At 46.7% G+C, this 24,492-nt stretch overlaps 1 protein-coding gene and 1 long non-coding RNA gene across 3 annotated transcripts in view; one reads left to right on the plus strand and one right to left on the minus strand.

Moving 5' to 3' along the window:
* Positions 1-21,225, plus strand: part of LOC135485929 (uncharacterized) — a 29,760-nt gene extending 8,535 nt beyond the window's left edge. The window contains exons 12-23 of the mRNA XM_064768325.1: positions 121-551; positions 700-957; positions 1,308-1,542; positions 1,752-15,159; positions 15,307-15,642; positions 15,882-16,501; positions 16,787-17,748; positions 17,968-18,170; positions 18,395-18,953; positions 19,187-19,375; positions 19,658-20,346; positions 20,592-21,225. Of these exons, the coding sequence (XP_064624395.1) occupies positions 121-551; positions 700-957; positions 1,308-1,542; positions 1,752-15,159; positions 15,307-15,642; positions 15,882-16,501; positions 16,787-17,748; positions 17,968-18,170; positions 18,395-18,953; positions 19,187-19,375; positions 19,658-20,346; positions 20,592-20,762 (18,061 nt within the window). The 3' untranslated portion in view covers positions 20,763-21,225. The remainder of the gene's footprint in view (positions 1-120; positions 552-699; positions 958-1,307; positions 1,543-1,751; positions 15,160-15,306; positions 15,643-15,881; positions 16,502-16,786; positions 17,749-17,967; positions 18,171-18,394; positions 18,954-19,186; positions 19,376-19,657; positions 20,347-20,591) is intronic.
* Positions 21,226-21,977: 752 nt separating this feature from the next.
* Positions 21,978-23,850, minus strand: LOC135486481 (uncharacterized). Of its 2 annotated transcripts, none has more exons than XR_010446712.1 (3): positions 23,427-23,850; positions 22,708-22,995; positions 21,978-22,439 (listed from the first exon to the last, which is right to left on the minus strand). It is a non-coding gene; the product is annotated as an uncharacterized LOC135486481 (long non-coding RNA). The 2 variants fall into 2 exon arrangements; XR_010446711.1 differs by having other exon boundaries at positions 22,708-22,991; positions 23,427-23,846.
* Positions 23,851-24,492: the final 642 nt, after the last annotated feature.

Raw genomic sequence — 24,492 nt, forward strand, 5'->3', positions numbered from 1 at the left:
TGTTGCAATGAAAGAAAACTCCTTAAATTTGAAACTTTTTTCAAATTGATGTACCCTGGTATGTGATAGTCTCTTCCGTACTATTCTCAGTGGCAATCATGTGAACTCGTTTGCTTACAGGAACAAATTCTATATCGTCCATGGAGAAAATGAGGTCGAAGAGACCATGCCCACAGCCAAGCGCATCACGAAGAGCAAATGCACAAGCAGTTTCATGACCCAGCTTCTTGGAGTTGAACTGTGCGGAGAGATCAGCCATCCAGCTTTCGAAGTCAAAGAAGCCACCTTTGCTCCCCTTATGGGACCCTCAAAGATGTCCATTGCTCTCAGCAAGAAGGACACCCTCACTGGTTATGAGTTTGAAGCCCGGTTCCAAAACCAGAAGACCCGCGTGAATGGCAGGACCACCACCAATCACGTGGCTCGTCTTGCCTTCAACACCCCTGGCTCAAAGATCAACCGTGAGATGTCAGTGGACTTCCTCATGAACAGCGGAGAGCGCAAACTGAACTTCAACCTGGTCTCACCATGGACCAAGGTCTCATTGAATGGTGAGAATGTCTGCCTCATTTTGTATGAATCGTGACTCACCTATTGATATCGCAATGAATTCCAGAGCTAGCTTGACCATTGTGTAACATTACAGCTGACATAACTGCCTGGTCTTTCTTTGACTGAACGAAACCTATCGAATTTCAGGTGAAGTCATCAATACCGAAGAATCCAAGCAGGCCAACCTCCGTCTTGTCCTCAACGACAAGGATGAGTACGCCTTCCTCTCCCAGTTCAGCACCGTGTCCAATAATGGTCGCACAAGCTTCAGCCCCAACATCGAGATCAGGATGCCCAAACGCAAACCGATCACCGTCAGTGGCATGCTCGACTACGTGAACGGTAGAAAGGTCGATGTCAACCTTGTCATGGAGAACCTTTTCCGGACTCCAGTTACAGTGAAAGGTAAGCCAGTGCGGATGACAATAGAAAAGCTTTAGATTTGTGGACTAGGATAAAGGATTAAAAAGATCATTTCTCTGATACATACATGTACTAGTATATCTTTAAGTAACCCGAACAAAACGTTGTCTTTAAGTGAGTTGGTCGCAGAACTTGCCAGTTTTTAGCCAGTAATGCATCAGGTTTGATAATAAATCAGTCACTTCCTTTCTTACTTTAATCAGAACATTACCAACAGGCCTTGTTGTTATCTGTTGGTTAGAGTCCTGGATGGAATGATTAATAAGTCTGACTAGCTTGCAATAGAATGCCATTAAATATATTTCAAACTAACGACTCGTGTTAATCTTCAGGTGGAATTGAAAAGGACGTCCGTGGCTCAAAGACCAGGTTCAGCACCAACATGGACATCAAGTCCCACTACCTTGACACTAAGGTCTCAGGTTACGTGGACAATAAGCCATCCATGTACAAGTCCCGCATGACCGTTGACTACAGGATGATGAACGCCATCCGCCAGCGTCTCTCCCTTAACTACAAGATCAGGAATGTTGAAACTGTTAGCATGAGGAAGATCAGTGTTGATACGTAAGTCATAATCTTTTCCCTTCTCGATAAAATCTGAATCGGAGATTTGATGGTTTGATGCTCGTCCAAAGTGGGAAGATGTGCACACATGTAACGAGTCGAAAGACCTTCTATATTTGGTATCTCAAGTTCTATCGAAAAATGAAACTGAGAATTGTTATGAAATTATCTCAGAATATCTTAACTAACTCTTTGTGTTCCCTTTTCAGTGCTGTTCAGACTACCCAATGGCCAGAATACAACTTCGAGCTCAGTACTGACGTCCAGAAGACCAGCCGCCATGCCGAATCCTCCATTTCCCTCCGATACGGCGCAGATGACACCAACCCTAACAAGAGATTGGCTGCAACGGCCATCGTAAACTACGACATCAACGGAGATAAGGTGAAGGCTGATGGAAGTGCCAAGCTGAACTTCCCTGCCAAGAACATCGACTTCAACATGAAGGTCAACCACAATCACGACCCCAAGGGCATCCAGTCCAAGGCTATTATCGAGTACCAGACTGGCAAGAAGGTCAACTTCGAGATGAACCTGAGAGATCTGAGCACCAAGCTGATGAAGATGTCTGGTGACTTCACCCTCGAACTCCCATCACGTGTTTTGGGTATGTCCCACCAGATTGAGGAGCGGGAGCCACGTGAGTACCACCACAATATGTTCTTACAGTGGCAGAGGGGCAAGCAGCTCCAGACCACCAGCATGTACAAGATGGAAGACTTGACCCACACCATTACCAGCAACATCCAGCTCCCAGAAAGGCGACCAATCAACATCAATGCCTACACCACCCTTGACCCCAAGAACTTTGCCGGGTCTGTCCAGGTTGATTATGAGAGGAAGATTTACGGTTTAGACTTTGGATACACTTTCAACCAGGCTGTTGAACAGCTGTTGGTCGAGGGCCGCTTTGATGCAAGACACCCAGCAAGAAGAGTGACTGGGTCTGGTTCAATCAAGCGCACTGCTGATGAGTACAGCACAAAACTGAACGTCAAATGGGATGCTGACCGTGATGAGACCAAGGCTGTTGCTGTTGAGGGAACTTACAAGCTTGAGTATGTTTACAGAGGTAGACACCACTCTGGTAACTTCCTCCTCAGCTACCCAGGACGTCAGTCAACCATGAACATGGATATCCTCAATGCCAATGGAAAGTACCAATCCACCGCTGAAGTCCAGTGGGAAACTGGCAAGAAGATTACCCTGGCTACTGCTATGGTCAATGCCGAAAATGCCTTTGATGCCAGTATCAAGTTCACTTCTCCATTCCCATATGTCGAGACCATCGGAGCTGGTATCACCCACCGTCGCCAACATAGTGAGATCAGCACCAATGCTCAAGTTACCTGGGCTGCTGAAAAATCCATAAAGATCGAAACTGCCATCCGACCGAGAAGTGCCAAGAACTTCGAAGCAACTGCCTCTGTCGCCACTCCCTTCACTGGTTACAGAATGATGACCGCTAACGCACTCTACTCCCTAGGCGACAGGAGCTTCTCAGCCGCACTCGAGGGAGCCCTTGAGGATAGGAAAGTTGGAATGACCATCGCCGGAAGCATGCGCAATGGCGTCAATGGTAACATGAAGATTGAGCTTCCAATGATTGCCCGGCCAATTACTGCCAAGTTCAACCACAAGAGCTCCGGGGGACTTTACGACACCTCTGCTGAAATGACCTGGTCCCTGAAGAAGATAAGTGCTCTCTTGAAGGTCAAGCCAGTGAGCTGGAACGATATGGAGTTCACTCTCTCAGTCAACACACCATTCCAGAAGTTCACGACAATGACTGTCCAAGGAATTCACAAGTTGGACAATGAAGGTCTCAGCACCAAAGTGTTTGGCCAATACGACTCTAAGAAGATTGGGCTCGAGATTGGCGGCAAGTACACTGGTACTCGCGATAGCCATACGATTGAGGGAACCATCCACCTGAACAGCCCCTTCCAGGGTTATGAAGACATGTCCGTCAACCTCAAGCACACCGATGATGGCCATCGATTCAGCAGTGGCGCTGATGCTACCTGGGACGACAAAAAGATCGGAGCTGCCCTCTACATGACCAACTCCATGAGTGGGTGGACTGTCCAGACCACTGGTAGACTTCAGGTCATCACCCCATTCAGTGGTTACGAACGCACCTTCTACAACTGGCGCCACAACAATGACCATCATGAGATCAGCTCCACACACTCATTTACTATCCGTGGATTGAGATACACCATGTCTGTTGGCGGAAAGAACCAAGTGACCAGTTCAGGACGCAACCTTGAAGGCAAGCTGAACATCCAGACTCCTCACGAGAGTGCCAAGAACCTAAATGCGGAGATGACCTTCCAGATGACCCCTGCGACCTTTAAGATTAACATGCTCCTAGGCAAAGTAGAGTCAGAGAAAATCGAGCTTGGTGTCGAGGGAAGTTATGACTCTCGCAAGAACTTCATGGGAAGTGCCACCCTGGATCTGTCTGCAGTCGTTGAAATGATCCCAGCACCGCTGAAGGCTACTGTCAAGGGACAGATGAGCGCCATGCCATACACTGGGCACGCTGAGGCTGTCTGGGCTAAGGAGAAGATTGCTGTTGATTTCTCTGTGAGTCCAATCAGCTGGAAATATTTTGAGGGAAGCATGAGCATGAAGACTCCATTCTTCTTCGCCAAAACTGTTGGCATGAAGGTAACCAGCACTGTAACTGACAATGAGCTGACCACAATTGTCACCACCCAATATAATGAGAACAAAGCCGAGCTCCACGTTCGCGGCAGCAACAAAGGAAACGACAACATGATCAATCTTTCTGGGGACATCAAGGTCGTCAACCCACTCACCAGCGATATCGCAGTCGGCATGAAGTTCATGAAGCAGACAAAGAAGATTGCAACCACCATCTCTGGCAGCTACGGCACCTACAAGACTGAAGCTGGGTTCGACGCTCAGTATGACATGAGCAGTGGCTTCAGAACTAAGGGAAATGCTGCTCTTGTTCTCCCAGTCTATGGCCAAGTAAAGATGGGATACACGTGGGACCTCAACACAGACCTGAAGACAATCTTAAACAGCCAGAACACATTCGCTCTGAATGAAATGACCTTCGTTGCCAACGCTGACTTAGCTGTCGCCACCGGAACCTATGGCTCTTCGTCCAAGGCGCATGTTACCATTGAGACTCCTCTTGCCATAGCTCGTGTGATGAAGATTGACCTCGATCATTCCAAGCGTGGAAACAGCTGGACTGGCAACATGAGGTTCTCCAGGAACAGGCGCCAGACTGCTGCCTTTAACATGGAGATGATCATGGACACTATCTACAATGCCGAAGGAACTGGTAAACTCACCATCAACGACATGGAGCCCATCTCCTTCAGTGTGAAATCTGATGTAGAGAAGTCACCTTACAGTGGTAGTGTTGAGCTTAGGTGGGGAAGAGAAAAGATGATCGGTGTCTCAGGTACAGTTGCGACCAGTGCTAATGCCATTGATACATCTGTTTCCCTTACTACTCCATTTGAGTATTTCAAAAAGATTGCAATGAAGGTCAACCACATGACCGAGGGCAATGCCGTCATTACTGCTGCTACAGTTGAGTTCCAACCAGACAAGGTAATCTCTCTCTCCACCAAGTTTGACAACAGCAAGAAGCTAACTGGCACCATTGCTCTTACCACACCCATCATTTATCTGGAGAAACTCTACGTGTCCTATGAACATGAGGGATCTATGGAGAACTTCAATCACCACCATGAAATCAAATACCAGGGCGTTTATACGAACATGGCCATGACCAACACACTGGACTACAATGGTCCCCAGCATATCACTGGGAATACACATTTCCGCAGTCCATTCTGGATGTTGCAAGACGTGAAAGCAAATTTCGTCCACAGGGAAGAGAGGAACGCGTATACCACTACTGTTGACATCGAGCTTGAAGAGGGAAAGAAGATTGAAATAAGCAGCATCTTGGAGAAATCCGATAGCCCCAAATACACTCTGACTGTCAGGTCACCATACGAATATCTCAGATCCATGAAGGTCAACTTCGAACACCGAGGTCAGTTCCCATACACTACCACCACTGGTACCTTTGAAATGCAGAATCGATTCGTACGTGCCTCTATCACCGGTGATGTGAAGATCCAAGGACTTGACTCAATCACAGCCAACCTTCGTCTGATTACACCTATCAAGTACTACGAGCACATGTTCGTAAGTCTTACCCACGGAAAGGTTCGGGGTGAATGGCGAACTAGCCTTGAAGGCCAGACTGACATGAAGAAGAGAATGAACATCAAGACCACCTTCAGTATGGAGAACAACGTAGAAGGAAGCGTCACTTTCACCTGTCCCTACCTTGGAATGGACAAGCTCGCTGTCAGCTTTGAGCATGAAGGATCCATGACTCATTTCACCTTGAAGCCTAAGTTCGAGATGAAATGGCAGGGTGAGAAGACCGAATTGGATGGAGAGCTCAAGGTCAATGGCATCAATGACATCAAGATCACTGTCAATGGTGATACGCCCATCTCTGGACACCAGACTGTTTCCATTGCTGCCCAACATAGCACAGATGGCCCAGTCAGGACCATGACTGCAACTATGGAAACGCCATATGGTAAATCTGAATTCACCAAGAAGATCACCATTGACCCTACATACAAGGTTGAGATTGAGGTCAAGACGCCATACAACTTCCTCCAGAGCCTGACTCTCTACATGGAACACGTGGGAGAGAACATTGACAACTTCCGCAACAAGTTCGAGTTCAGCTACATCAACATGTTGACCCGTGTCATGCTGACCAATGACTGGACTGTCAGTGGCCTTAACTTGATCGATGGCAGATTCCATTTGACTAGCCCCATCAAGCACATTGAGGTTGTAAATGCTGCATTCACAAACAAACGAGAAGATGGCAAGTTCACCACTGTTGTAGATGTCGAATATGCCCCAGGAAGGCAGATCCTCCTCAAGTCCACCCTGGATATTGCCATGAAGACCCTTGACATGACCCTGAAGACTCCCTTCCAGCAAGTCGAAGATATGGCCCTCAGGATCCAGCACGATGGCAGCATGAAGACCTTCACAAACAAAGTCTTTATCACCTTGAACAGGGACCAGGTCATCAACAGCAACATCTGGATGAACGGTCTCTCAGCGATCCGTGGAAAGACTGAGGTCCTCAGCAACGTCTTCACCATTGCTCACCGTTTCACCCCAGACATGATCGATACCAAGATGACCCTGAAGGATATCGCTGAATTTGTCCTCAACTATGAATCAGCCCATGATAGTTACAACGGCCAAGTTTCTCTCAGTATCCAACCGTCAGCAACAATCGACACTACCTTGTTGAAGTCAGTTGAGGCTTCATTCCAGCATTCCATTGCCCATGGCACAGAAACAATTGCCCATGTTGCCTATGATGGTTACATGGGGCAGAGCCGTGCTGATATGACAATGAAGATCAATGGACCTGAGATGATCACTGGCAATCTGCACATTGTGAACCCAATGATTGACGACATTGAAGTGATTGTTGACCATAGGGCCATGCGTGAAGCAACCTACCAGAGCAGCATCAACGTGATCTCGGGCAACAAGAAGCTTGCTGATCTCAAGAGCACCCTTGCCATCACTTCTCCATTTAGCATTGATATCACCATTGATACACCCTTCGATTTCCTCAGGACGATGACTGTCAAGATGAGCCATGCAGGCGGGCTATCAGGCCGGATATTCTACTTCACCAACACAGCAAGCATTCTTTTTGCTACCGCCAGTGACCGTTTCACCATGGATAGCAACATGCGAGTCCGAGGCCTCCAGAATATTGAAGGACGCATGGACCTTAAGAGTTCTCTCTTTGATGATATTGTTGTAACAGTCAATCATGGTACCAAGGGACAGTCCGAAATCGGCAACGTTGCCATTGAATTGAGCCCAACTCAGAAGATTGTATTCACATCCGAGTACAAGGATGAGGATGACTTATTTGTCAAGGTCACACTCCGCACATCATGGGAAGTGATGAGGGATGTTGCTGTCGAACTGAATGTCGCCTCAGACCTTTCTAACAACAGGATGCTGATCCGCCACAATAAACTCAACGAGCCAATCACTCTTTCCACTGAAGTTAAGATTGGGGATACCATGGAAGGCAAATTTGTCTTCACCAGTGGCTGCCCAGTCCTTAAACGTATCGAGATGACCGGTCAACTTAACATTGATGGTGACAACTATCACACTGAAGGTACCATGACCTGGATGGACCAAGTCACATCTTTCAGTGGTGACCTCTCCGTGACGAGTCTGAATGAGATGAGTGGTACAGTCACCTTGAAGACTCCATTCCCACAGTTCTCCGATATCTTGATCAGCTTCGAACACAAGGGTGATATGTCTGCCTTCACCACCAAAGCTGATGTTGACATCAACAACAATGGCAAGATCCAGATGACCGCTGCATGGAAAGCTGGTAACGACATGGAAGGTACCTTCGAACTTCAGACTCCTTACATGGAGATTGTCAAAGTCGGAATCAGCCACAGGAATCCCAGCTACAGGAAGTACGAGAGTAAGATGGACGTCACCTATGGAACCAAGGCAGTCTCAGTTGAAAGCCTGATGACCATCTACAGCCTGTCAAGCTTTGAAGGTTCAATCATGGTCAAGATGCCTTGCCCCAAGTACCCATACATCAGGACATCATTCTCCCACCATGGTGACCTCAAGAACTTCCGTAACAGCATTGCCATGGAAACCGCTAGTGGTGCCATCCGCGCCAGCAGCGACTTCCGTTTGGATGAAGCCATTTCTGCCAACTTGAAAATCGAGACTCCATGGGCTCCTCTTGCCAAGGTTACCGTTGGAATAAAGCACACTGGTGGACTTTCCAAATGCCAGACAACCCTTAAGATCGGAACAAACTACTACGGCGATATGGAGATGACCGGGCAATGGTCCTTGTCACCAATGGAAGCTGCCATCAGTCTAACCCTCCCATCCTACGAGAAGATGTCCACTGGCTTCAAATACCAGAAACTTAGTGACGCCATAGAGGTTGAGCTTGAGGCCAAGTATGGTGCCAAGTTATTGAACTTCAGGGAGAAATTCACTTCCATCAGCCTGAACGACTTCAACACAGAAATAGTTGTGAAGACTCCATGGAAGTTCTCTGAGATCACTTTGAAACACAAACATTCTGGAGACATGAAGAAGTTCACGACTTTAACCATTCTTGATACCAACGTATATGGCAAAATTGAATTAGATACCATCATTGCGACCAGCCCAATCGACATCACTATGAACTTGAGGACTCCATGGACAGGTTTCAAGAACGTCAATGCTAAGTTCAGCCACCAGGGTAACTTAGATGCTTTCAACACTGCCTTGAATGTCAATGCTGATGGTGAGGAGATCGCTGTGATTTCTGCTGATTGGACCATGTCTCCTATCAATGCCAAGATCGTAATCAACACCCCATTCCATGAGGAGGTCAAAGCTATGATTACCCACGAGATCCGAACTCCAGTCTACAAGACTAATGCCGAATTGAGCTATGGTACACATGCATCAACTTTTGGATCCACTATCTCCATCCGAAGTCCAACTGATGTGCATGTTGAGGTATCCTCCACCACACCTTTTGAGGCCGTCCGTGAAAGCAGGCTTGTCTACAGCCACAGTGGAAACAGTGAAGCCTTCACAGCTTCTCTGTCTGCTGATAACAACAGAGTGCCCGTGCTGAACGTCAATGCCGAATGGAACGAAACAACTCGCAACATGGAGGGAAAATTGACCATAAGGTATGTTTTCGTTGAGGACTTCGTTGCCCACTTCAAGTATGCTGATGCACTGACATCCACGAAGATAAACGTAGCATGGGAAGCATCTGTTTCAAGTGGTGAGAAGGTCACTGGCATCAGCGTCAACGGAGATATGTACGGAATCACAAGATGGGAAGGTGTGACCACTCTTAGGACGCCTATCCAGGAGTACTCAAAAATGCAGCTTACCGTCAACTATGCTGCCGCTGACAACCACCGAAATCTCCGCTCAGGAATTCAGTTCGATAGCCCCAGGACAGGGAAATTGGCCGCGAATGTCGAATGGAATTATGGTGAAGTTACTACAGCCAGATTTGTCATGGATACCCCGTACTTTGACAAGGTCACCGCAACTGTCCAGCATGATATCCTTGGAACAAGAACCTATAAGACTGAGCTCTCAGGTAGTTACGGATCCCTTGCTTATGATCTCACCAGTAACATCAAGATGAACAACTTCGAAGACATGTCCATTACAGCTGACTTCAAGACTCCTATTCCAAGCTACAACTTCGAATTCACACACAAAGGCAACTTCGAAAAGTTCAACTGCAACATGATGCTTCAGTCTGAAGGTGGAGTTATTACACATGTGACCACTGACTTCGCCCTCATACCATTCAAGGCAACTGTACAAGTTGCAACCGCCTTTGAAGGATACAGAGATATGCTTGGAATCGTTACGTACGCAAGCGACAAAGCCACTCTCACCCTCCAGAAGGAAAGGGAGCAGATCAAAGCTGTTGCAACCCGAGCGTCAGGATCCGGAGAAATCAATATCCAAACACCTTTCCCAGGATTTGAGAAGATGTCCGCTAAATTGAGCATTGACCTTTTTGCTCATCATTCACATGCCAGTGTCATGTACATGACTGGCAAGCAGATTGTTGCTGACCTCAAAATCCAGGACGAAGGAGATTTCACGCTAACTGCCTCCATTAAAACTCCATTTGAGGGAGCTGAGATTACCGAAGTCGACCTCCGACTTGCTAGAACAAAGAAGAGCTTCAACACCAACATCAAGATCAGATACATGAAAGACCAAACCATTGCATACAACATGAAATTCAACATGGGACATAAAGTCGAGTTCACTGCCGACCTTGAGACTCCATTTGAAGGTGCTGAGATGTCCACCCTTGCATTCACTCACACTGGTACCCTCCAGAACTTCAACACCAATGCCAAATTGACATACATGAGGAACAAGGTCATTGAAGGTGATATTCAGTTCAACATCGGCAAAAGGATTGAGCTTACCGCCACCCTTAAGACTCCCTTCACCGGTGCTGAGATGTCGGAGCTATCTTTCACCCACGATGGTAGCCTCATGAACTTCAATACCAATGCCAAGGTCGCCTACATGAGGAGCAAAATCATTGAGGCCAACGTACATATCACCATGGGTAACAAGATCGAATTATTAGCAACCCTGAAGACCCCCTTCGCTGACGCCGAGATGTCTGAGCTTTCCTTCAGTCATGAAGGTTCTCTCAAGAACTTCAAGACCAATGCTAAATTGACGGGCATGAACAAGATGATAGAAGGTAACATGCACTTTGCCATGGACGACAAGATCGAATTGACTGCAACTCTGAGGACTCCATTTACTGGTGCCGAAATGACCAAGATTACCTTCACCCATGAAGGTGAGTTGATGAACTTCAACACCAATGCAAAGGTCGCATACATGAGGAATCAGGTCATTGAAGGCAGCATTCAGTTTGCCATGGGCAACACGATTGAACTTCGAGCAACCTTGAGAACTCCCTTCACTGGTGCCGAAATGTCTGAGCTTACCTTCAACTACGAGGGATCTCTCCAGAGCTTTAACACCAATGCCAAGCTGACCTACATGGATGGCCAAGTAATTGAGGGCGACATGCAATTCTCCATGGCAGGTAAGATCGAATTCACAGCAACCCTGAGGACTCCATTCACTGGAGCCGAGATGACGAAACTCGCCTTCACTCATGATGGTGAACTGATGAACTTCAACACCAACGCAAAGGTCACGTACATGAGAAGCCAAATCATTGAGGGCAGTATGCAGTTCACCATGGGTGACAAGATCGATTTCACAGCCAACCTGAAGACTCCATATTCTGGTGCAGAGAACTCCCGTCTGATCTTCTCTCATGATTGTGACCTGAAGAAGTTCACCACCATCGCTAAGCTTTATGCCAAGAACCAAGAGTTCCTCTACGCCATGACCTTCAGCAACGCTGACAAAGTCGAGCTCACAGCAAGCTTGAAGACTCCATTTGAGATTGTGGAGAATCTTGCACTTGCATTCAGCCACAAGGGAAGCCTGGCCGACTTTGAGACCAGCGTCAAGGCAACGTATCTCAGGGACCATGTCATTGAATACAAAATGGAAATGAAGAATGGATTTACCGCAACTCTAAAGACCCCATTCAAGGGTGCTGAATACACTGAGCTGACCATGAGCCACGAGGGTGACCTCTGGAATTTCGACACCAAGGCCAAGCTGACCTACATGAGGAACCAAGTCATCGAATACAACATGAACTTCAAGAGTGGTGAACAATACGCATTCACTGCTACCCTGAAGACTCCCTTCAGTGGTGCTGAAAGCTCTACGTTGACCGTGACTCACAGCGGAACTACACTTTCAAGCTTCCGTACCAATGCGAAGTTGAACTACCAGAAGAACAAAGTTATCCAGGCCATTGCCCACTTCAGCATGGACGACAACATTGCCGTATTCGCACAACTGCGTACACCATTTACTGGTGCTGAGACAACCGAGTTCACGCTGACCCATCACAATGGAGTCTCCGCATTCCGCACAGAAGCCAGGCTTGACTACATGCCATACAAACGCTTTGAGGGCAGCCTCGACTACAGCCTCTCCCGAAACGATCTTGAGATCACTGCTCAGCTGAATACACCTTTCGCTAATGCCAAACAAAATGTTTTCACACTGAAGCACAATGGTGGTCTTAATAATTTCAACACGAACGCTAAGCTGACTTACTCAGAGCAGGAAATTGCTGCAAAGGTGAACTTCATGAACACTAACCTCCGAGAACTCGAAGTGTCGGCTGAGCTGATGACCCCATTCAAGGTAGCTGAGAAGGTATCCGCCAAGTACACTCACAATGGGGATGCAAGCAGATTCGAATGCAATGCCGTCGTTGAGTATAATGATATGAAGCCTATGACTGGTAACCTGAAGTTCCAACAGACTCCATCAATCGAGCTAACAATCACAGTCAGCACTCCTTTTGCCAAGTACTTACCGACGTACGTGAAGTTTAACCACAATGGTGTCAGGAACCAATTCCAACAGTCCTTTGTGTTTGGTATTAACTCGAAGGATGTGTGGAGCTACAAGGTAGAATTCTCAAACGAAGGCCTTTCTAAGATTGCCCTGAACTTAGAATACGTATTTCCATTCTTTTATGGAACTCTCAAAACGGCTGTGAAGGCAAACCACAACAACGACGGCAAAAGCATCAGAAGCAACATCGATCTCCTCTGCGAAGATCGTGAATTCGCTAATGCTGAGTTTGTGTATGAAGGTCACAGCCTCAACCTCAAGGCTAACTTTGCAAAGGAGAGCATTGCATTAAACCACGAAGGTGACCTGAGAAGATTCAGAACAACTGGTACCGCCACCTACCGACATGAGAAGCTCACCACTGAGGCTCGCTTCAACGCCGACGATATGTCAGCTTCACTTTCGATCGAAACCCCTGATGCTACATTGGCAGTGACTCATGACGGCAAGCCCTTCGTGAACTCAAAGAGCGGAGCTTCACTCAGTTACAGTGGAATGGATTATGTTTTCGCAACCGAATTCAACGTAGAAACTATGACTCTTCTGGTTAAGATGACAGCACCAACTGGTAGCGTGGAGATCAACCATGCCGGCTTCCCCAGGAAGTTCACAAACAAAATGGTCGCCATATGTGCTGCCACTGGAACCTACCAAGTGGAAACAAACTTCGACCTTGAAACTGCCATGGCCTCGATGAAGATCTCCACCCCAGGAATGACGATGGCAACAACCCACAAAGGACAAGCTTCAGACTTCGTCACCAAGGTCATTGTCATATGCAAGAAGACAGGAAGTTATGCTGCTGAGGTCAACTTCAACAAGGACACGATGGCTGCCAACCTCAACATCAACACTCCATATGGTATTGCCGTGGTTACCCACAATGGCAGGATCGAGAACTTCGAGACGAAATCCACAGTCAACATCCACAGTTATGGTACATACAATGCTGAGGCCAAATTCAACGTGAGGGAGATGGACGGACACGTCATTGTTGTCACACCTTACGGTAATGCCAAGATCGCCCATAACGGTCCGATCACCAAGTTCACCACAACAGCAACTGCCACCATTCTGGACAAGGATTACTCCTTAGAATACAAGAGTGACATGGGTGCCCCACTATGGGACTTGAAGATGAACTGCCCATTCTTTACATACACAGCAACCTGGACCGGTCCGGTGACCAACTTCAAGTACAACACTTTGACAATCTATCCCAATGGTCTAAGGACTATCATGGAGACCAGCTTCAGCTTGGAGAAGAAAATCACCGGTTCATTCCTATACAGGAGCCCAGTGAAGTACCTAGAGCACCTCGCTCTTTCCTTCAGTCACCACGGAGACGCCAGATTCTTTGAGACTGACGGAAGCGTAAGCTGGACCACCACTGATACCATAACTGCCCATGTTGACTTCAGACGTAGCAGGCGCTACATGGTAGTGAACACCAAGCTCGAGACACCATACACAGACCGTTTTGCAATGAATGCTCGCCACCAGGGCCAACTGACCGAATTCAGGTCAAGCGTCACCGCCGACTACGGTAGCAAGAGAGGTCAGGTCGTTGCTCAATACAACAAGGAATCTGCCACAATCTCCCTAATGACACCATTCGAACGATTTGAATCCCTTAGCGCCAGCTACAAGAAGACCCAGAACAATGGCTACCATGCCGAGATCTCCTGGGCACCAAGGAAGAAGATCATGGCTGATATCACGTACACTATTGATGGAACCTACTCAGCTGCTGCCGCCACTGGCACCTTTATGATCACCACTCCTTTCGCCCCAATCCAGTCTCTCTCCATTGAATTCGAGAACCGTCACTCCCTGTTCACATACCTGAAGAACATCATGAAGATTGAGTTGAACTCTGAGACCCGTTGGGACACCAAGGCTGAGATTCGCATCGCAGCAGACCGTGTCAATGTTAAGGCTACAATGACCATCCCCCACCCAACAACTGTCAGTGTTAAGATGTTCAACTCCGAGAAGGAAAAGACCGCTGATGTTGACGTTAACGTTAACGGCGTGAGAGTCTACCTGAATGCCCTCCACAAGGATGAGAGCAGCTATTACCGCGTCAAGCGTGACAGCAGCATCAAACTGGTTGTCCCAGCGCGCACAATGGCACTCACCTCAGCCTACGACAGCAGCCGCTACCAGAGCAACCACAAGGTCGAAGTCACCCTTGACCAAGAACGGGGCAAAAAGGTCACGTATGAGGGCACTTTTGCTGACCGATCCCGTAGCTACCAGAAGAACTACGAAGGCACAGTCAAGCTGACTACTCCACTCCGCACCCTGAAGACCACCGTCACCCATACCCAGTCCAGCAACAACTTCAACACCAAGACTGTGATGATGTGGGATGCTGACCGTGATCAACAGAAGAAGATGGAGGTCGACACTGTCTATGAGAGGAGCGGCAAGAAGCACAATGTGGCTGTCACCCTGGTGCACCCACGTCTCGACAAGGTAATTAGAACATATTTGAATTTATCATGATAATGCCTAATGAAAATAAGACATTAAAGAAAAAGGCAGCCAAATATGAAAAACAAAATGGCATCCGCTTTATCTGAACATGGTTTATTTACAATTTTTGACCGCCGTCATTTTCAGCCAATCAGCATCCGTGGTGAGATTACCCTCAACAAAGACGACTTCATGTACGCCGGCAAGACTGAGCTCCAGTACTCCTCCGACCCTAGCGAGACGCTGACCCTCTCCGGAAAGGTCAACGACGAGTCCTACGGCCGCCGTCAGAACTACTCCATGAGGATGCAAGTGTCCCACCCCAAGAGTCTCATCAACATGGACGTCACCTCACACATTGGTAACACTGACAGCAAAATGTCTGCTGGTATGGAGATGAACTACCTCACCGCTCGTAGGTCACAGGAAAACGTCCTCCTCAGAGGTGAAATCGACAAGCTCAGGAAGTCCATCAGTATGAAGGTGAGATATTAGACATTTCAGATATTATTACTTAGCGCAAAATGAATCTTTACAAATGTTTTGTGATGAATATATGAATATCTAACTTGTTTAATGAAAGTTCAATTGCATGCACAGAAAATTTGTATTCTCATAAGACCTCGTTACAATTGATATAATTGATACAACTACATATGTTTCAGGGTAATTTATTGTACGCAACGATAAAGCCTTACAATGAATGTGCATTACCATTACAGCTGAGAACTCCAATGAAGAACATCGCTGTTGACGGTGGTATGAAGCAGAGGCGTGGCGTACTGAACATGTACCTGACCAACACCATGGATACCACCCCCTACCGCCATTTCCTTGAGATCAACAGCCAGATGCCATCATTCTCCCTCAAGACCACATTCGCTCCAGGCAAGATGTACTCCCTTTCCGGCACCGCTAACGCTACCACCGCCAAGATCGAGTCAAGCCGCATCTACGGCAGCAGGATCACCACTGATGGCCTCGCCTCAGTCAGCTTGAACGGCAGCAAGGTGCTTTACACTCGCCTCCACTGGACTCCTTCCCTTGCCAACGAGATCGAAGAATACGCCACCGAGACCTTCACCGCAACCAAGACCACTCTGACCAAGACCTGGGAAGATGTCGTCTCTGCTCTCACCGAGGAGTGGAACCAGCACTCCAACCTTGTGAGCAACGCCATGCCAGATGTCGCTGCCGTGGCCAGCTACATGAGCCAAGAAGCTGACTCAATCAAGGTTGATGGTGAGAGAATCAAGAACGAGTGGAACAGCATGTACTACAGGAACGAATTCTTCATGAGGAACGTTGACGAGTACATGAACACAGTCATGGAATATATCCAGTAAGTCCACGTTTTAGCTTTCATTTGCCTCCTGTTTATTCTGCCTGATCAGTACCCTAACTTGCTTAAACACAATCATTTATGGACATGTCAGTACTACACTAAGTTCACCAGATCGAGCTTTTCAGACATCATACCAGTCTTTGGTGTCCTAGCTCTTCTCGCATATCGCAATATAGTAAAGATAACTGAACAAAATCAAAATGCATCATCTCGACGTACACTTCTGGGTCATTCTATCCGCACAATGATCAAATTCTCATAAAGCATTCATTCTTTTTCTAGGGAAAAGGCAACACTTATCCAATTCCAAATGAGGCGTTTCTCAGCCGAATGGAGCCGATACTACCAGGCCAAGATGGCGATGTTCCGCCGTGTCTGGGACGAGAAGATGGGCAAGTTGGAAGAGACCATTGCTGCCATCGTTCTGAAATTCCGCCCAGCCTGGCAGAGCTACGCCTATGCCGTCATCCGCTCCTACCAAGAAACTACTCAGAAGCTCCGACACAAATTCGAAGAATCCTTGGAAAACATGGAAGAATACAAAGCAATTGTTGTCAACTACTTGGATGACAAATTCGATTTCATCACATACAAGATGGAGCCATACTTGGCCAAGTTTGGTAATGTCCAAGAATCCCTCCGATACTACCTCCTCTCCGATAAGCAGAAGACCTATTTCGATGTTACGAAGGAGCGTATTGTCTCCTTCTTCCAGGGAGTCCGAGAGGAGTACACGCAGTGGAGGACAGCAGCAACTGCAAAAACTGAGCGCATGATCGTCGAGACAAAAGCCAAGATCATCCGCAACCTGGACCAGATCCTTGGACACGAGTACAGCAAGATGTTGACCGACATGGCCCAACAAACAGTCGTCGACATGAAGAACGCGTGGAGCGAGTACGAGATCGAGAGCCATCTGAAGGACCTTATGAAGGGCGCTTACTACAAGTTAGACGACTACGCACGCAAACAGGTCAAGACCTTGGTCAAGAACTACATGCGCATTGGTGAGAGCCGTTTCACTGTCTTCGAGCCAGACCACGGTAGGATTGAAGCTAAGATCTTCCTTCCCCTCGAAGTCAAGTCACTGGATCAGTTGCCTGATCTCAAACTCGCCGAGATGAAGCAGGAGATGGAGAAACTTTATGCCAAGTACAAGCCAAGCTCCGAGTTCAGCATGTGGGATGTCTACTACAAGTACAAGCCAACCTCTGACGTCATGAACTGGATTCCTCCTTTCAAAGGTTAGTATTGGTTAAAAGTAAATCATGAACAGAAAATGTGCATTTTCAAAGACGCATGTACACTTTAGAAAAGAACAACATATAGTTTTGCATAAAAAGAATGAATAGATACGCTAAAAAAACCACCCGATTTCGATAGATCTATAAGGCATAATCAGAGAAGACACGTAAGAAAATTCTAAACCTTCAAAATTAATACAGCAATACCCTCATTTTCAGCTCACGCCACCCTTGCCCATGGCAAACACTTCACCACTTTTGATGGACACACTTTCGAGTTTGCCGGTACCTGCAGCTACATGTTGGCGCGTGACTTCGGCGATGCCAACTTCACCGTCATTGCCAACTACCAGGAGGGAAAGATCGAGTCCTACACGATCCACAGCAATGGAAAGAAGATTGAGATCTTCCAAGATTTCAAGGTGAGCAGACGTCCATCCTTTCATAGTTTGTCTAGAGTTGTGGAGGGACACTTGCTTTATTCACTTGAGTGCAGGCATTTGGGGTTTTTTTATACACAAGAGTTTGTCAAAATCTACCATTTGAAAATCCTCATTACCAGTGCTCTCGGTTTAAATCACAAGGAGGTATTACCATTTTAGGATCCCGTCAGACTTGGACTAATTAATTGTTGTCTAACTTTCAGCTCATGGTAAACGACGCCAGAACTGAGATGCCTTTCGAATACAAGAACACCACCATCTCACGTGACGAGACCTCCATCACGGTCATCAATGCCAAGGGTTTCGTATTCACCTTCGACACCGCCAAGGACATCGTGACCTTGGACATTTCGGGCTGGTACTTCGGCAAGACCGCTGGTCTCTTCGGCATCTACGACAACGAACCAAGCAATGACTTCATGATGCCTTCCCGAAAGATCGCTGACGACGTCCAGACTTTCACACACGCTTGGGAAGTCGCCCCATACTGCCGTGGATCACGCAACTTGGCCAAAACCGCTGGAACCCAACCAGGCAGCGAGGTAGAGACCGTGTGTAAGAAGTACTTCGAGAGTGGCAAATCTGTCTTCCGTCCATGCTTCAGTGTTGTCCCAGTTGCCAGCTACTACAGGAGATGCGTCAGTGACCTGGAACAGGACCGCACCAGTCAGCCAACCGAGTTGAAGGCATGCAAGGTCATCCAGACTTATATTGCCGAGTGCAAGAAGGCTGAAGTTGAGCTCGAAGCCCCACAGTTATGTGGTAAGCATTATGTTTCTCTTTTCCGGCACTTTCCTGCATCAGGTAAAATACATTAAAAACCGACACGGAAGGTTGTTTGATTTCAACATAATTTAATCATCAACATAGAATCACTATAGTGCAAGTACCAAGCTTCCGACTATGCTTCCACATCCTTTTCTATAAGGACGAGTATGACTGATCTGAACAACCATCAACAACTGTGTTCACATTGTTGGTTCTCATTCTTGTAGCAACCTGCCAGAGCCCCCGTGGTGAAGTCATGTACCCAACAGAAAATGTCACATTTACCACTGAACAAGTACCAACCACCAAATCAGCTGATGTCGTCTTCGTTATTGAGGAGAAGGAATGCAACAGGGATGTCGCCACCAAGCTGTCTGCCCTTGCATCTGAGATCGAGAAATCACTCAAACATAAAGGTATGTAAAAATTACAGGCCTGCCGACCCCCGAATGCAGGTCTTGTTGAAGTGTTGCCTTTTAAGGAATTCTAAATTCTAGTGTTTGCTGTCCCATGGTATCTAGTGGACAGCTGAGCACCAAAACTGCTTGAGCAAACATACGTTGGATTCTAATGCTGTGCAACAAGAACAATTCTCTCTTCAAATAACTGGCATACAACATCGATATTGTGAAAAAATTGTTTACGTACAAACCTTGAAAGGAATTACATCGTTTCTTCACAATGATCTATCTTTTCAGGTCTGAAGAACAACCGATTCGCCGTAGTCACCTTTGGTGGACACGGTGTGCACAACGCGCCCCACGCCCACACCATGGAGGACCAGATCTTCAATGATGCCCGCAAGATGAACCTCATCGACCTCGACTTCCACGCAGAAGGCAGCAACACAGATGTCCTCAGTGCAGTCAGCTTTGCCACTAAGTACAACTTCCGCGCTGGTGTCTCCAAGTCCATCGTCCTCATCCCATGTTCAACCTGCGAAGACACCAAGAAGACCACAAGCGACAAGCTGTCCGCATTACTCAAGGAGCAGGACATTGTCCTCCATCTGATGAAGGATCATGACTTCAAACTCATATCAAACTCACCAAAGAGTAACTACATCTTCGGCATCGATGCCATCAGTGCCTACACCAGCAAGGACGTTATTGAGCAGACCTTGAGAGGAGACACCGCCCTGCTCCGCCAGGTCGTCGTACCCAAGGACATCTGCGTCATCCTCGCCACCAAGTCCCAGGGCTCATTCTTCAACGCCCAGAAGCTCACCACCGGACGATACTCATCACAGAAGTCCTTCCTAGACGTTGCTGGACGCCGCATTGCCATTGGAGCTGCTGTCAACCCATGCCAGGACTGCAAGTGTGTCGTTGGTGAGAATGGAAATGGTAGAACTATCTGCAAGAGCTGCCCAGTTGAGCTTGTCAAGGTAAGCATCGAATATAAGGAAAAATCGCTGAGAACAATAAAGCTAAATGTAACCGGCCAAAGAGTATTAAGGATGACAACTCATGACTACTCCACTTCGTTATTATATTGGAGATTCGAATATTTTTGATACCTTTGTATAATACCTTGTATTATACGTTACCAGGAACTGAAAAGACGATCTAAGTCACTTTATCAATAACATCCTACTGTACTTATATTCCCTATTATTTTGTGTCGCTTCAGCTTACACCAGCCAAACAACATCTTCTCGGACATATGGGTGAAAACCCAGAAGTCGGCCCACTGGCCACACCACCAACCATGGAGTTCGATGAAGCCCCACTCAGCGGTGCCCAGACCTCTGTCAGGATCTTAGGCCAGAGACGCCCAGTCAGCTACAGAACAAGGCAGTAGGAAACCGACAAGGAGACGTAGTGTGAACAAACTTAATCACGATCTGTAACTTACCAAAATGAACAATGAACAACAATGCAACTCAACGTGTACTCGGACAATGCAAATGAAACAGAAAAAAACACTCTTTTAGATTGATAATCGGAACAAGATCAGAATATAATTTGAATGAACATCTTTGTGATCTCCTGTTGTATTTATTACACCGACTTTGTAACATGCGGTAAACTCCACTATGTTAGCCTGCCTCCTGTTAACGCTGTTAATTTCTTCTTCACTCAGTAGTGGGCTGCACGAATACCGGCAATGGTGTTCATCGGTGTGACGACAATGGCCACTGATAGTTGAAATTAATATTGTGTCCAATTGATGTTAGCTGAATATTCATGGCCGCTAATATACTGGGGTATACTTGTACAGTAACTGTAATTTTTAAGATTATTTATTAAATCATATAAGCATACATCAGTCTTTGTTGTCTTTGATATTTCACATTGGATTTCCCAAAGTTAGAGAGTCTTAGGTTCGTCGTCCCTACCTTGGCCTCAGGAACATGAGCTGCTTCAAGTAGAGTTCTTGGGTTGACAAGTAGAGTAATTGGCCCTGATAGGATGGACCTCAGCGCAAACCAGAAGAGCCCCGATGTTGCACATTGTATTGTAGACCACAGGCAACCAATTTTCCTGGTTGTTCCTGTCTTCGAGTGCGCAGATTGCTCAGGGGAATAGTTGTAAGCTCCATCATGCAACGGGAAGGTCCTGGTGTTCCAGGTACATCACACCTCAGCTTAATACATCATGGACCCGTCTCCGAAGTGACAGAAGTGAGCTCTCCGACCCAGGTACCTGGGGTGCCTCACTGGGCGCGTGAGATACTTAAGTTGGCTTCTTAAGTACGAGTATATAATTATGTTACTCAAGTAAGCCATTTGGACCCGCCTTCAACTGTCAGATACCAGTAAAAGGTTAAGAAGCTCTGCCGAAATCTCTACCAGAAGCTCTATAACCCATGCCTTCAAGTGCACGGAGAGCGCAGGAAGTGTAGGGCAGACGGGTCCTAATGTCGTTCCGCCTGGTATAACATGTGTTACCTCAGATACGTGCACTACATCATCAGGTACATGACCTCCTGCAAGAAAGCTACTTGAGCAGTCAGAGGTAGGGTACCGGAAGCAGAGAATATACCCGTGGACACGACAAAGGCAAATATTAAATCTTGTCTAAAGTCAGAGTTTATTACAAGTAATTAAAAATTGTACAATGACAATGAATATACATTGTCAAACTCTACCAATGGTCTCATGCTAATTTATCTTTAGTTGATGAGTGGTGTGAAGGGATCTTATACCCCTGGAGAAAAATTCCAGAAAGATAAGTAACCTTCTGAGATCGCCAATCCAACGGCTTTGTTCCCAGGCCTACAGCCACCTTTAACCTTGCTTACACTGAACAAAGCGTAGGAAGTTACTGCAAGTGGCTTAATTACTGTCACATCAATCACACTGGTTGCAGCTGTCCTGAATACTGTGCCTTTCATATTGTACAATACCGAGAATTGTCTCTGCGTATTGACAATATGTCAATGTTTATCGTACTTCGAACAATATCCATGCAGTATGAATGCTGTACATCAGGGGATGGCTCCTGCCTTCTGTTGGTCTTCAGGCAAGATCGGATTCTGAAAAATCAAGGGTGCATTTATCAAAAAGGATGTAAGGAAATTGATAAAAGCTTGTACGGCCCCTTCTGGCTGTGTTTTTCTACATGTACTTTCACAATACAATTACCGTTGAAGCAGTCTCAAATGCTGGCCCTGGAAAACGTGTCCGTCCCTTTTACGTGCCGCATTAAGGTGAATGGTTCTAAAGAGATCATGGCCGACACTACCTCAGATATCAACAGCGCGTACACAAGCCTTTTCCCCGACCCTTAATACATGTACTTACTATCCTTCCCCCGCCGGGACAAGCACAGCAGTTCCTGATACTGTACATGGATATGATGAAGAAGACGAGTCCCGCCACGAGGCACAGCCCACCAACCAAACAGAAGATGAACTCCTTCTTCTTCAAGATAATACTGGTTTCTTTCTTGATGTGAACATGCGGGTGGTGAAAGTGGCTGTGGTGATGGTCATGGTGGTGCTCGGGGTTCCCTTTCTCGAGGCATCTGTCCGTGGCTTTCGCCGTCTCTTTACCTTTTGAACCCTCAGCCATGGTTGAGTTACGCGCTGCCTGAGAGGAAAATGCAGGTAATTGTCAACATTTCAACGTTGCCATACGCATGTACTTATCGCAAACCGCAGGCAGAATACCATACGACAACAGTCCACTGATATTGTATTGACCCACATAGAACTTAACGGCTTTAGATATAATGCAGGCTTTTAAAATGTCATGAATTTTTTAAACTACTGATCATTGTTGTAGGCCTATACACGTATGTACACAAACATTTATATTTGACTAGCTGAACGAGGACTGGGAGAGGGGCTTGGACAGGGATGAAGTTGTCAGGATGTGCTGCCCGGGTTGTGACCCGCGGAGGCGACTCGTCTGGTAGCGGTTGACATCGCGTTCCCGCCTCATTCATGCACTGGCTAATCGGGGAGACTGGATAATGTACATGTGTCATTTTAGTTCTAACATGCCATCTGTGGTCCTACCTTAACACCAATAGACTTAAAGCAGCTCGGCAGAAGTTGGATCGAGGTAGCTCCGCGTCCAGTATTCGGTAGTGTCCTTCCCTGGGTGTCCTCCCTTCTTCCTTAATCCTCTATAGAGTACGTCTTCCTCTATTTACTCTACTTTAGAAAATAACACTGTTACTGGACCACTTAAACCATGTATGAAATGAAATCTAGGCCATCTGGGCGAAGTATTCAACAGCTATGAAATCCCAGTGATAAATAATCATGAAATTATGGAGGACACGGGACAACAGTTGTTATAACCAGGTCGCCTATTAAACGGTGCACATTGTACTGCATTGTAGTTTATGCAAACCGTGGTCAATGTTTAAAGATCTTTAATCCAGAGTGAGCAGTCCTTCTCGATGGTTTAGGAAGCATCAGTGCCATAGCAACAGCCGATAACAAGTCTTTGACGGAGTGCAGCCTCGACACACAAACAGCGGAGATGGTCATCAGATACTTTGAGATGGACTTTGTGACGATGTGATTCAAAAGCAAACGAGGACTGACAACGAATTTGAGGTCTTCTCTCCAAAAGTAAATGGGGTTTGATAACAAGAATTCCTTGCCCTTCCATTTTCAGTTATGATATACAAAACAAACATGACCTTTCAATGAATGAGCTAAGAGTTGAAATGAGCTAATAGATTAGAAATGAGCTAATAGCCTGGGGCCATGTGACCACGCCCGTTGCCACGGCCATGTTGTCCTTTTAAAGAGGTAGCATTTTGCATATCTTGGTTAAGAGAAACTTGGGATGCCCAAGTTACAAAATGTTGTCCTTTTAAATTCAATTATATATGGTCGTGGGGGGGTCGAATTCTGACTTGTATTGGTCGCCGCCTGTTCGTCTTCGCAGGTCGTGCAAAAGTGATGCGCTCACTCAGAGTGGCGCAAGGATATGCCGTTTTCCCCGCTGTTTTTGTCGTCAGGATCATCATCAAGAGTGTGTGAATGTTTTTTTATGTTTCCGTGTAACTTACTCCCTAGTTTTTTTTCTTCTGGATCACTCTCTGTAAGGTTTGTAAGGATGATGACC

This window comes from Lineus longissimus, chromosome 4, assembly GCF_910592395.1.
Source record: "Lineus longissimus chromosome 4, tnLinLong1.2, whole genome shotgun sequence".
Lineage (NCBI taxonomy): Eukaryota > Metazoa > Nemertea > Pilidiophora > Heteronemertea > Lineidae > Lineus > Lineus longissimus.